Source organism: Corvus hawaiiensis, chromosome 16 (genome assembly GCF_020740725.1).
Source record: "Corvus hawaiiensis isolate bCorHaw1 chromosome 16, bCorHaw1.pri.cur, whole genome shotgun sequence".
NCBI lineage: Eukaryota > Metazoa > Chordata > Aves > Passeriformes > Corvidae > Corvus > Corvus hawaiiensis.
Genome location: NC_063228.1, coordinates 4,314,241 through 4,327,482, shown reverse-complemented (window position 1 = coordinate 4,327,482; position 13,242 = coordinate 4,314,241). Strand labels below are relative to the sequence as shown.

The following is a 13,242-nucleotide window of genomic DNA, read 5'->3' as shown; positions in this document are numbered from 1 at the left end:
AGGGAGTGGGAGGCAGTGCCTGGGGCAAAAAGTAAGATCCCTCAACCCCTTTCTCAACCAAAGGCTTTTGATGATGGCCCTTCTGCTGCTGGACATGCCCCAGAAAAGCCAGGTTCAGCCTCATGCCCTGTACTTTATCCCAAGAAATGCTTTCAGAGATGAATTCTTTTGTATCTCTTCTATAAAGCAGCAGGACCCCTCTTGGATCACCCAACACTGAGGTGGAAAAATATCTCCCTAACATCTTCTAGGAGTTTGTCTCTGCTGCTGGGATTGGGATTGGGCAGCTCATGGGTGAACTATTGCCTTCTCCTGGTTGCTGTCCCAGCAGCTCAGACTGAGCTGGAGACCTTGCACAGTCCAGTAGGACCCCATGGAGACATCCCCCTGGGATGGGTCTGGGACACCTGGAGCAGGGTCTCTGGGAGACCTGTGCTCCAGCAATGCAGGGTTTGGAGCATCACTGCACCAAAAACAGGGCACTTGCATGGGTGCAGCTGAGCATCTGCCCAGCTCCCTTTCTCTGGAGTGATGAGGCCAGGGTTTTAGTGGGTGTCTAAATTCATAAGGCCAGAAACCATCACAAAGTGGGTGGCAAAACCAGTGGCTGCTTGTTTTGAGTGAGTGAGTGCACCTGGGGCACAATGTGAAGCCTGTGGCAGCACCCAACATGCAATGAGTTTGTTGTTTACCCAAGCTGGGACTGAACATGTTTCAGGTTGAATGGCTCCATCCTGACAAGAGCTTCCTGTTCTTGGCTGTTTCCCTTCAGGCCTGACCAGGAGCAGCCCCCAGACCCTTGGCCACCCCCAGACAGCTGTGGGAGTGTGTGTGGGGCAGCTGCTCAGGCACTTCCGTGCTCCTCCAGTGCTGCTGCCAGGAGAAGAGGCTGGAAATCACTGAGGTGCAAGTGTGTCATGTTTTCTCTGCAGAGTTTATGAAATCGCTTGCTCATCAAAGACAGAAGGAACTGTTTGCTTTTTAAGTAAAACAAATATAAAATGCTTTCCTCTTTATTGCTGTCCAAGAGGCTGCCTGGTTCCCTCAGCCTCTGTGCTTGCCAAGGCCACCAGGCTGCACAGGTGGGGTCTCTCCAAGCCCACATCACCCACCCCATCCACCCATGGACAAGTGCCCTGCAGATTGCACATCCCTGCTCATGTGGCCCCTAGCCAGTCCTCCAGGCAAACTCCCTGTCACAGGTCTGGTCTGGACAAACTTAAGGTGAGGAAGGAAGGAGCCAAGCACGAAGCTGTGACCAAGTGCTGAGAGGATTTTGTATTTTCCTACTTCCAGCTGTTTATTTATCAACATGCTGGAGAGCAGTGATCACTTCCTCATGCCCTATTGAGAAGCTCAGCTGTGAAATAACTAAATGAACCGTCCCTTTTTATTAGCCTTTGGACTGAGCAGAGGAGCAATCAGTTAATGGCTGACCAGCTTTTGAAGATGCTAAGCACATTACAAGCGCTAAGTATTATTATTTTCCCTGCAATGCTTTATTTTTCCCTCTGAATACTCAGTTTAAATAACCCTTTCAATTACATTATCTGGTTTCATGCATTCTGCTCAGATTAAATGAGGTGCCACTTACAATTCACCCACCTCAGTGGCTTCCAGGTCTCTGCAAGTTTCATCCTAACCTTTGCCTCTCAAGCTTCGGCTGACACAGCCTTTGTTCTGGGTCCAGCATCTGCCCCAGCTCTGCTTTGGCTTTTTAAACTCAAATGCATCCACATCTCCTTCCATCAGGCACTTCAACCTCCAGCTCCTTGCTCTTGCGTGCTATTTTTCTTTCTTAATAGGGGAACATCTTGCATCCTTTCCTTTCCTTCCAGCTAAATTAGCTCCCTGGATAAGCTGTCTCCTCCTACTTGCTGGCATCTTGTGGTGTTTTGGTTTATTCTTCTTCTTTGTGAGGGCTTTGTGCTGTGCTGCCAACCAATCTCTCCCATCAGATCTGGGGATCTCCATCTGTGTACGTCTGTGGCTTTGCAGAAGAGTGGGACTGGCTCAGACTTCACACCAGTGAATCCATCTCCTGACAGCTTCAGAGCAGCGATGGATGGACCCAGTCCTTCACAGCCACAGGTGGGCTCTTCTGGGTGTGCTGTTCTCCAAAGCCACCCTGGGGCAGGGACTTCCCAGTCACCTCAGCCAGAGGAGCATCACAACTGTATCCAAAAGGGTTTCACCATCTCAGGTGGTTTCTGGAGCTCCCAGCTCTGCTCCAGCACCTCCATCTCTGCTTCTCCACTCCTGACAGCTGTGCTGGGACATGTCTGGTCTTCAGGACCCAAGTGTGAGATGGTGGGAGATCAGAAGCCAGCCCACCCCTCAGCTCACTGTCCTTCCTGGCTGTGAGCTCTGCCAGGGAAATACATTTGGAGTGGCTGTGCCAGGCACCTGCCCTCCCCAGTCTCTGCTGCCAGCCTCCTGGCACATCATACCCAGAGCCCCAGTGTCTGCATCTGTCTTTTAGGAGCTGTGATCACCCTGCAAGGCTGGAGGCAGCTGTGGAGCAGCTCATGGCTTGTCAGCTGTCAGTGCGTGAAGGGTTTGTCGTGCTTGGGGCTGCCATGCTTCTGCCTGGGATTTCCCAGGCACAGATGTGTGTGTGTGCAACCTCTGTGGTGGGTGGGAGTGTTGTTACAGAGAGAATGATCTGAGGATATAATTGAGATAAGGTTTGTATGGAGAAGTAATAAATTGCAGCATCTGAGATGGCTGGGGAAGAAACCCAAAGCACAACAGTTTTTGTGCACACAAGCTCTTTGTCAGCCTAAGCTGAGCTGGACACATCAAGAATATTCCAGCTGGATGGTGGCAGATGGTTTGTGCCCATGGCTACTTTTCCAGGGGGTTGTTGGCTCTGCCAGCCCCTTGGAGCTACTCCCAAGAGCTGCTCTGCTGCCACTCCTCCAATCTCACTGCAACACAAATCCTGGGGCAGCAGGGCACTTTTGGGAGAAGCAGACTTCAAGCTCCAGCTTCAGGGAATGGGAACCTTTGTGTCTTGGCTCCAAATGTGGTGGAACAAGATTAATTAATTTAGCTGCATCGCGTGAAGAGTGCCAGTGTTTACTTGTGAGACCACAGAGGAGCTTTCGCAGTACCCAGAGAGGCCTCCCGCATCTGGATGGGCTGGGAGCTCTTGATTGCAAGGCAGGAGATGCCCAAGGAGAGCTCTGCTGCATAAAAGCAATGCTGAGAGAGAGGCACAGATTTAAGAGGCCCCCAGCAGAGGCAAGCTGCAGGCACCACACACAAAGTGAGGCATTCCATCACTTTTCTGCAGATCAGGTAAAGCCGGCCAGGGGCTTCTGCAAGGACGAAGGAGTCTGTCAAGGCTGGATGGGATGAGCCAGGCTGGAGGGCTGCTAGGAAAGCGAGTGAGGTGGGAGGAAATGTGGATGTTGTGTGTGGGGATGTTTGCTTCCTTTCACACCTGAAAACGGAGGGATATGGTAGACCCAGAGGAGAGCCCAGGAGATGAGCAAGACAATGCAGGGGATAGCACTCACAGATCTTAATGGATGAGACAGACCAGCAGAGAAGAGCTCATTAGAAAAGGGCATTGCATGGTGAAGGGAGGACAGGCTATCAGCCATGTGAAAGCTGATAAAAGACAGAAATGGAAATCTTTTTGTCCCAAAGAAAGCAAGGATGGAGTACATTAATGAGCTCTTTAATGGCAAGGCAAGTAAAGGTGAGCAGCAAATGGCTATTGCCAGACAGCTGAGCTGGGTGTGAAAAAACAGATGTTGGTGGGATGTGAGAAGCGATCGGCTCGTAGAGGAACAACAGCACAACCGTGTGATTAGCGTTCCCACTGAATTATTGAAAAGGCACACACACAAACTTGGAGACTTGGCAGGCTCCTCTGGTTACTCTGCAGGGACAGGGAGGTTGCAGAGGGATGGAAATAGGCATGTTCACATTGGATTTGAACCAAAAGAAAGGGCAGCAAAACTGAAGTAAAAACTGACATCCTGTTTGGCTACTCCCCACGTGTTGAAAATCCACATCCCTGGTACTTCTGTGTCTTCTCATCCCTTGTACAGAGGAAACTGGGTCCAGAAAACTGGCTTCACTCTCGATCAGGTGGTTTTCCTCCATTAAGTTCTGGGCCGGGGAGGGGGAAGGTGGAAATGAGCAGAAGTCTCAAGGCCGCATTTGTATAATCTCTACCACCCTTCTGGTGGTGCTGGTGAGCTGGTTGAGAGGGGTGAAACAGAGGCTGTGACACAGAGGAGACATGAAAAATTGGAGCCTAAGTAAATTCAGGTGAAGCCGAAGTCACTGCTCCAAGCCAAGGAGTTGGGTTGGTTTCTCCAGCAGCGCTGGCCGTGCCCACCAGCACCTTCACCACCTTCAGTGCCTTGGGTACTGCTGGCACCAGGGGGTTGGAGGTGAAGGAAAGGAAAGGTGCTGTACACCTCTCTCTGGAGAACAATTTCATCTCAGAACCCTTACCCAGAAAAACTGACCCTGGGCCCATGGCGGAAAGCCTGTGGTGAGGAAATGGGGAGAGAGGAGCTGGAGGAGAGGCTGGGGCACCTCTGAAGTCCACACCTGCCTGGCCACGGCAGTGTTGCAGCCATGCTACAAGACCTGTTGACACACCCCACGCATTCAAGGTAGGATCAGTGCTTTTCCCAAATAAACCCTTCACCCCCTGAAGTCCATCCCCTGCCCTCTCCTCTGCTCTGTCCCCATCCCGTGTCCATGTGCATCCACGTGCTCACAGCTCCAAGCTTTGGGGGGTTGACACTGTCCCCAAAGGGCACTGCAGAGAAGAGGGACACGATGTGCACTGAAGAAGAGCTGAAGCCAAGGTGAGCAGGTCCCAAAACGCGCTGCAGGGCGCTGCTGCACCCGGGTGGGGTGTTGTTGTTGGTCCTCCCCCCGACGAGCATTCACAGATGCAAATAAATTCTGACTTGGGCTCCCAAATTCCTGCTCCGCTGGCTGCGCTAAAAATAGCCCAACGCAGTGCGTGCTGGCTTCAATCACCCTCATCGATCCGCGCTCCTGGGTCTGGGCCAGCCGCGCCGCAGCGCATCCCTCCCCTGCCTGCCCGGACCCCTCCTCGCCCAAAGGATTTGTGTGGTGAGGCCACCTCCACCGCACTGTCCTCCACCCCTGCTGACCCCTTCTCCTGCAGACGAGGTGATTTATTGCTCCACAGCCCGACGGGCAGCCCGGCTGCCGCCGGCGCCCGGCCAGGGGGGTGTGCCGCTGCTCCCGATTTCTGCAGAGCCACATCCACCGCCGAGATGAGTATGGGGATCTCTGGCCTGATTCAGGGAAGGACTGACCTCACAAATGGGCAGAGGGCAGCATTTGGAGGGGAGGTGGCTGCCGTGGTTGGGAGTGGGGGAACACGCAGGAGGAGGAGCTGGCTGGGCTGCTGGAGCCCAGGGCTCTGCTCTGGCTCTGCCATCACCAAGGTGTTGATGCATGGCCTGATCCATAAGGATCAATGCGGCTGGAAGAGAGAAGGCTCCCCGGCAGCCCTAGGAAAGGTGCCAGCACCCAGGAAGCACTGCAGGTCACTGGCTTGATCTGAGCAGAGCCAACGCAGTCTGTCTGTTGTCTGTGTCAGGGCGCTGCCTGGGAACACCTCTTCTTAGGGCCCCCGTGCATCCTCACTGACCCCTCCCATGGGATCTGCACCTGGTTTCATGGCAAACTCAGCTGAAGCCATCAGGAGGCTCAAATGGTGGGCGGGGAGGAGGACAGTTCGCACATCCAACACCCATGAGCTCTGAAGAAGAAGGCAGCCCCCAGCTACCTCCCCTCTCAAGTGCCTTGCTGCATCGGGGAGGTAGCTGGGCACGCAGTGCCTGCCACCCCTGCCACCCTGTGCTACTCCACGTTTCTGTCTGTGAACACAGCCCTTCCCACAGGCCATGCTTGGGAACAGATGGGCACGCCTGGTGTGCACACCAGGGCTGGCAGGTGCCCTCAGGAATCCTGGGCTTAAATGGTGCATGTCTATATGAAGGGATGTTTCTGTCCTAATTTACAGGTTTTTTAATAATATCCAGGCTCTAGGTGCCACACAGACTTTGTAACATGTGGCAGGGTCCTTTGCTGACTCTGGGCCAGAGTGAGGATTGAGCCATGGGTAAATGTGGGCTTGGATTTACTCTCCAGCTAGAAGCTGTCCTTGCTGGGGGAGGGATTTTTCATGCTGCCTTGGTTTTGCCCTTGAAGACAGGTGGTTGAGACAACAGCAGCTTTGTGGATACAGAAAGGGCATCAGCAGAATGCATTTCCCCATGGCCCCAGGACTGTGACTGCACTGCAGGGAACTGTGATTTTTTTCCCCTAGCTTCCCCTCCTCTTCACTCCAACATGCCTTTCCTGTGCCCTCTCCTTTCTGCTTGGTGGGGAATCCTCTTCTTTTGGATGAGTTTAGGGCAGCAGGAGCAGCCTGGCTGGACAAGGTGTCACTTCTCTTTGCAGAACCAGCTGTCCTGGTTGAACAGGAGACAAAACAAAGAACAAGAACACTCAGCAGGTCACAGGTGATGAAATCCCCTCTCTGTCCTCAGAAGGGTCTGTAAAGCAGCTGCCTTGGAGGGATGGAAGATGCTGCGGACAGAGTTCTCCAGGCCCTGTGCAGTGGCACCCCTGGAGCTCATCCATGGGGTGGTGGCCCTGGGGACAGTGGGACCTCTTCCCTTTTCTTGTCTGGCTTTTTTCACAGCTCATTTTATGGTATCTCCTGCCGAGGGATGTGGACCACAGCTGCTAGGACTGCACCTTGTTTTGGAGGGAGGGCAAGGGGCTGGAAGGTGCTCAGCAGCCCAGGAGCCATCTGGAGACCTGTGGTGAGGCCCCACCAACAATGGGGTACTGAGTGATGCCTTAGAGATACCTCAGAGATAGAGGGGCCTAGACTTTTTCTAATCCTCCTTTTTTCCAGTTGCAGACAGTTTGCATGCGGGAGGTGTTTAATTTAGAAAGACCAGTGCTGCTGTATCACATTCCTGTGTCTGTCTCTGTTGGTTTATGACCGGTGAAATCCTGGTGTTAAAACAGAATCAGGCTTTGATTTCATCTGCCCATGCTGTTTTACACCACTAACAGCTTTGCGTTTCGATAGCAGCTTTTATTCTAGGAGCTAAATGGGCTTCACAGACAGGCAATTAATTAATTGAGGCTCCCCAGCCAGCCTGTGCCCTCAGTGCCACAAGGAAGCATTTCCAGATGAGGAAACAGAGGCAGAGGAGCAAAATGAGTGGCCCCAGCTAAAGAGCTGAGCTGGTTGCTGCCTCCACAGCAAGGCCTCACACTCCACTGGCTGGCCACTGCTCCCAGTTCCATGGAGATGGTCACGATGCCATTTCCAAACTGGTATGGGAATGGTCTCAATGCAGGGAGCAACTGAGGAAGTTCTTTGGGTATCTATCGGTTCTTTGGGTATCTATCAGTGTCAACACTGGAGCATCTGCGCCCAAATTAACTCATGAGCTGCCACCACTTTGGGCTACCCCAGCCTCTTGATGAGGAATCCTGTGAGATCATGAAACAGTGCCAGGAGGCCCTGTTACTGTTTCCATCATACATCCTTGCTGACCAACTCTTATTTCTCCTGGATGGAGCCTTGAGCAACCTGATTTCATGGGTGGCATCCCTGCCCATGGCCAGGGAGTAGGAACTAAATGATGATGACTTTTTATTTTACAGTCCTAGATGATTTTTAAGGTCCCTTCCAACCCAAACCATTCTATGGTTCTTTGAGGAGGCACTCAGGGAAAGGCTGTTTCAGCTGAAGGGTTTGCTTTGGTACCAGGTGCTACAGCTGAGATCTGGGGAGGGACCTGCCATGATGGCACTAAACAAGAGAGGAGTGACCCTCAACTCCCCCCTCCAGGTCCTCTTCACCACCTGGTGAGCAAGACACAGCCCCAGGAAGCTGCGAGCTATGGGCAGGGTCCACCTGGAGGAGGTAGAGGAATGTGCCTTTGCTCTGGCAGAGTGAACGTATTCCTGGAGAAATTACCTGCCTTTTTTTATGAAATCCTGATAATGGTTTGTTGTCTACACAAATAACCACGGGGAATGAACTCGTGCACTTCCCAGCCTGCTCTGTGTCTTCCTAGCTCGGCTCCTTTCTGAACAAACATAACCTTTTGCAAGAATACCTGTCAAAATCGCTTTGAAATATTGAAATAACAGGATGGGATATGGTTTGCTCCTGGGCCCTAGTGCTCATCCGTCAGGACTCAGGATGTCCATCCAAAGTGACTTGTGAGCAGGATGCAAGGGAAAAAGTTCTGGCAAGCAGCAGGGCCTCACAGAGCTGCATTTGGAGAGCTTAGCACCTGACTGTGCTGGCTCCCTGGCCTCCCACACACTCACCTGGGAGCAGGGCAGCTCTCAGACCCCCCTGAAGCCCTCGCTTTTTGTTAGTCATGGGATGGGTGAAACGTAGGGGCTTGTGACTCAGCTGGAGCTGATCAGGACAAAATTGTGTCCTTTGGCCACCAGTGTGGCCTGGAAGTGCCAGGCCTCAACATCTCCCCTCTCACCTCATGAGTAAGGCATCACCTGTGAGTGCTTTAGGGATGGGGGAAAGAGCTGTGGAGTCTTGGACCAGTGTTGGACAGCAATGGTTGAAGGGCATGTGGCTGCTTGGGTGGACCCATGGACACAGAGCCATCCCCTTCCCTCCCAGTCTCAGAGTGCCAAGGGCTGGTCAGGGATCCCCAGGATGTCTCAGTATGGGTAAGCTGTAAATGCTGCGTGTCTTTCACCTCAAAAAATCACCACTCCATTCTCTCCTCCACAGAGCAGCAAGAGGCTTCGTGCTCTAACTCATCACTGGCTCCCCAGCTTGAGAGTGGGGGGGATAATCCACCCTTTAGTGGCTGCTCCCAAGGGCCACCACTGCCCAGACACATCTGTTTAGGGGCAGAGACCAATACCTTTTAATTTGCAGGAGAAATCCCATTGCGTGGTGGCACCTGCAGAACCCAGAGCCCTTCACTTCTCATCCCCTTCCCAGTTCCTGGTGGTGATGGTCTCCCACCTGGAATAAGGTGAGGGATTCTATTTTCCTGGGTACGTGCCTTTTTTCTTCAATGCACTTGGAAGTGATGAGAACTTGGACACAGACAATTGGTGGAAGAAATCAAAACCAAGTACTTAGAAATCCAAACACTCCCCCCTCCAAAAGATACCCCATCAGCCAACCAACCAACAAAAAAGTCCTTCAAACAAAACTCCATCTCTTTCTCTAAAATCCATGATTAAAACCTGGTACAAACAGGTGAATATAGATATATATATATATTTTTTTTTTTTTAGTAGATGTAGTATTTTTTTTTTCTCCTCTCTCTTTCTCATTATACAGCAAACATTGCAAATATAGAAATTTTCTCTGTACAATTAACGACTTCGGTTTACAATGCAATGTGTGGTAAAACCTTTTAGTGAGTGAAAATGTGAACGGGCCTTCAACTGGGTAAAAGTCTAAACTGGAAGACTCCGTTTGCAAAAACAGCCCAAAAGATGGAGCTCCTTCTGGTCTCTTTTTGGTTTTTGTTGCTGTTTTTGTCGCTGTTGATTTTGGAAGGGAAGGAAGGAAGGAAGAACACAAACTGTTCACAAAGAATCCACAAAATCACGGAATAGGGACTCATGCAATGCAATATTGGGAAACGCCAGACCTCAGCTCTCTGCCCGCTCTTTAATTTTCATTTTATATTCAATTTTTTCTTTTTTCTTATTTTTTTAAAAAATCAAAATGAAACAAAACTTTTTTTTCCACTCCACAGTTTGTTTGTTTTGCAAAGTTTGTGTTCAAATTTGGTGCATGTCTCACCAGCGTGAGGACATTTTAATATCTCACTTTATATATTATATAGAATATTTATAGATTTTTCATTATTTGTTCTCTGTTTTATTTTTTTTTTTATTGATTCTCTTTTTTTTTTTTTTTTTAACTTTATTTTGTTTCAAAGACAGTCTGAATAAAAATAGCTGCTGCGGATTTCTTTTGGTCCAGTTAGTGTGTTAAGTCACAAGTTGTGTGAGGACTCAGGACTTTTGCTGGGCAGAGACGCCCTTCCAGTAGTCTAAGATGTCGTGAAGATCCTCGTCTTTGGCAAACTGGACCTTTTTGCGTAGGGCATGGCCGGCTGCCATGTACTCCTCCTCGTCTTTGTGCCGCTTGCGGTTGAGTTTGAAGCGCTCCCAGATGCTGTGCGATGGTTTGCAGGTGTACTCTGGGCTGGAGGTGTAGCTCAGGTTGTGATACTGAGGCGAGAGCTGAGAGTAGGCCAGGTCTCTGGGGCGAGGACGGGTCAGAGGCTCCAGGATGGAGGGCTTCCGCCCACCCATGCTGTCGTGCTGCTCCCCTGGGTGCGAGCTGGGGTACGAGTGCCGGTGTTCGCTGTACTGGCGGATCTTCTCCGCCTCTGCCCGCAGGATGGCCGCGGCCGGTGTCACAGTGAGGATGGTGTCAGTGGTGGGGGATGTCTTCTCAATGTATTTGGCTTCGGATTTGTGGCCCGATCCCTCGGAGCGGTAGGACCTGGGGCTTCGTATCGAGCCACTGGAAGAGGTGCTGGAGCGTTTGGGGGCCGCCTCCATGCTGTGGTGTCGCTGGAGAGGGTGGTTGTAGCTTTCCTTGTAGATGGGGGAAAGGAATCCATGCTTGCTGGGGATCTGCTCTGATAAGAGCACCAGCTGAGGTTCCACTGTGGAGACTGCCCCCGATTTCACCCCTTGGAAGGAGGTGGACTCGGATTTCAAGGCATCGATGCAGTTGTTGATGATCTGGTTCACCTTGTCCACCTCCTTAGCAATGGTGGAGATCTCAGCCACAGAGCCCTGGGTGTCTGGCGGCAGGGACAGCTCACAGTCTCGCCTCTCAGGCTGCTCACCCGTCCTCACCTCCATGTAGTTGCCCTTGGTGGCCTTGGGGGTCTCGCTGCTGTCAATCAGCTTGTACTGCTCGACCTCCCCAGCAGAGGGTAGGTAGGGGATGCGGGTCACTGTCTCCCCACCCAGTATCTGTCCCTGGGACAGCTGAGTGATGCTGGTGGTCTCCATTTCTGGCCCATACTTCAGCTCGATGATGGTCTTCTTCATGCTGCCGGCAGCCTTTTTGTGCTTCTCCTCCTGCTGGCGCCTCTTCCGGAGGCAGTAATACACCACGCCCAGGACAATCACCATGCCGAAGAGACAGCCCAGGATTGTCATGATATAATGGGTGGCAGTGGAAGGGGTGGGCACCGGCTCCTTGCGGTTGGGTCTGGTGGGGGTAATGGTGACGCAGGTGTGGTTGTACTTGGAGTACTGGTGAACAGAGACTACACAGTAGGTGTAATCTCTTTGTGCTACTAGGTTGCTCACGGTGATGTTCTCCTCCTTCTTCCTGAGCTTGGTGATCATGGAGGAGAAGCCGTTTTCGAACTGGGAGAGGATGTACATCTTGCTGAAGGGGTAGGGGATCTGCACGGTGAGGACAGCCGAGTTGTGGTTGAGGTGCTTCACCTGGATGTTGGGGCGCACCTCTGTCTCACCGATGGGCGTGAACAGGGAGAACTGCGGCGTCGTGCCGTCACCAGAGGAGCACTCCTCCTCGGAGCAGGGGCTTTCGGAGGGCACCGTGGTCACCTGGTACCTGGGAGGGATAAAACGAGGGATCACAGTGTAGGAGCCACCAGTGCAAAGGGAAGAGAGCATGCTCAGAGCATTGCGGTAGCCAGTCCGGCCTTGGCCTAACAAGTAGTAGCCCACGTAATCGGGTGGGGAGTCGCACTGCATCCGGTCATAGGTGCGTGTCATGTTGGTGAAAGCCTCCAGCCACTGCAGGAAGCCGAGGAGCTCGCAGGAGCAGTAGAAGGGGTTACTGTAGAGTTCACAGACAGAGAGCTTGCTTAGGCCCCGGAAAGTGTTGCTGTCCAGTCTCTGGATCCTGTTCATGGACAGGTCAATGTTCACTATGTTGGGGCACTCCCAGAAGGCATTGGGGGTGACGGTCTCAATGAGGTTGGCCTGGAGATAGAGGTACTCCAGCTTCCCCAGGCCCCGGAGGATGCCCTCGGTGAGGTTCCTCAGTCGGTTGTAACCCAGCTGCAGCACCTGGAGGTTGAACTGTCCTGAAAAGGCACCGTCCTCGATGTAGGAGATCTCGTTCTTCGTCAGGTTGAGGTATGTCAGGTTGCCGAAGCGGCTGAGCGAGGCGTACTGCACGCTCTTGATCTTGTTGTCGTTCAGCCGCAAGTCCACGATGGTGCTGTTGATCTGCTGGGGGATGGACTCGTAGGGGGGCTGGTTTTGGCTGCAGATGGCCAACCAGACGAAGCCCTTGTCCCCCTCGATGAGCCAGCAGTCTGCTCGCACCCCGTGCAGGAGAGACATGGCCGCCACGCAGATGCAGAGGGCTGACGTCGCGGCCCACCGGCGACCTGCCATCTGGAAGGGCAGCACGGAGAAGGGGTTCCTGGTCTGCTGGAAGCGGGGAACAGGACAGGGGCTGGGAAGGTGTAGGCTAGTGCTCCTTCGGCAGCTTTGCTTGCCTCTCCCTTCTCCTCATGGCTCGGAGACGGGAGGGAAGCGTCTGTGGAGAAAGCGGACCTCGGTGCCCACGGTACTCAGCAGCCAGCAGCCAGGGGCTGCTACCAAGGCCTTGGTGGCTGAGGCTGGTCCCACATCACCAGGTCTCTGGCATCTTGAGGAGGGAGTCATGAAGCTAAGCGCCTGTGCAGAGGAGTTGCTCAGGCTTAGAGACAAGCCTTCCTCTCATTTTTTATAGTACTTCTCCTCGTTTTCTTTTTGCTGCCCATCGTGGCGCTGGTCCCCATCTCCCTGTGCCTCCGTGCGTTTGCCTGTCCCTGCTCAGTCCCTCGGCTCACCTGCTCAAAACAAAACACAAGCACAAACTAAGCACAAAGGAAAGACAGTCAGCAGTCAGAGGTGTTGGACATCCATCCAACTCCCCTCTTAGTCAGGCACTTGCCTTCTTGCTGTGGCAACCACCTTTCAAGGAGCCTTTGGTTTATTTGGCTGCCACCAGCACTATTTGGCAGCACAAGGGGAGGTGGTCACTGACCATTGAGGTCACCCTCTGAGCCCTTGTCCAGCATCACTTTTTTGGCAGTTGAGAGACCGACACACATCCAGTGCACCGTCTGTCTGACCTATTTAGCTGTCTACCTTAGGAGGAGAGGAGTGATGCCCCAGAAGTGTCTGTTCCTCTCCGCTGAGAGCAGATGA

At 52.6% G+C, this 13,242-nt stretch overlaps 1 protein-coding gene and 1 long non-coding RNA gene across 3 annotated transcripts in view; both read right to left on the bottom strand.

Annotated features, from left to right (window-relative positions):
* Positions 1-3,672: 3,672 nt before the first annotated feature.
* On the bottom strand, positions 3,673-9,931 carry LOC125334231. The gene is made up of 2 exons (XR_007207105.1): positions 8,943-9,931; positions 3,673-6,485 (listed from the first exon to the last, which is right to left on the bottom strand). It is a non-coding gene; the product is annotated as an uncharacterized LOC125334231 (long non-coding RNA).
* A 12-nt stretch (positions 9,932-9,943) lies between these two features.
* ELFN1 (extracellular leucine rich repeat and fibronectin type III domain containing 1) overlaps positions 9,944-13,242 on the bottom strand; it is a 103,231-nt gene continuing 99,932 nt past the window's right edge. For both annotated transcript variants that reach the window (XM_048320879.1, XM_048320878.1), the window contains exon 4: positions 9,944-12,881. In XM_048320879.1, coding sequence (XP_048176836.1) covers positions 10,057-12,441 — 2,385 coding nt within the window. In that variant the 5' untranslated portion in view covers positions 12,442-12,881 and the 3' untranslated portion in view covers positions 9,944-10,056. The remainder of the gene's footprint in view (positions 12,882-13,242) is intronic.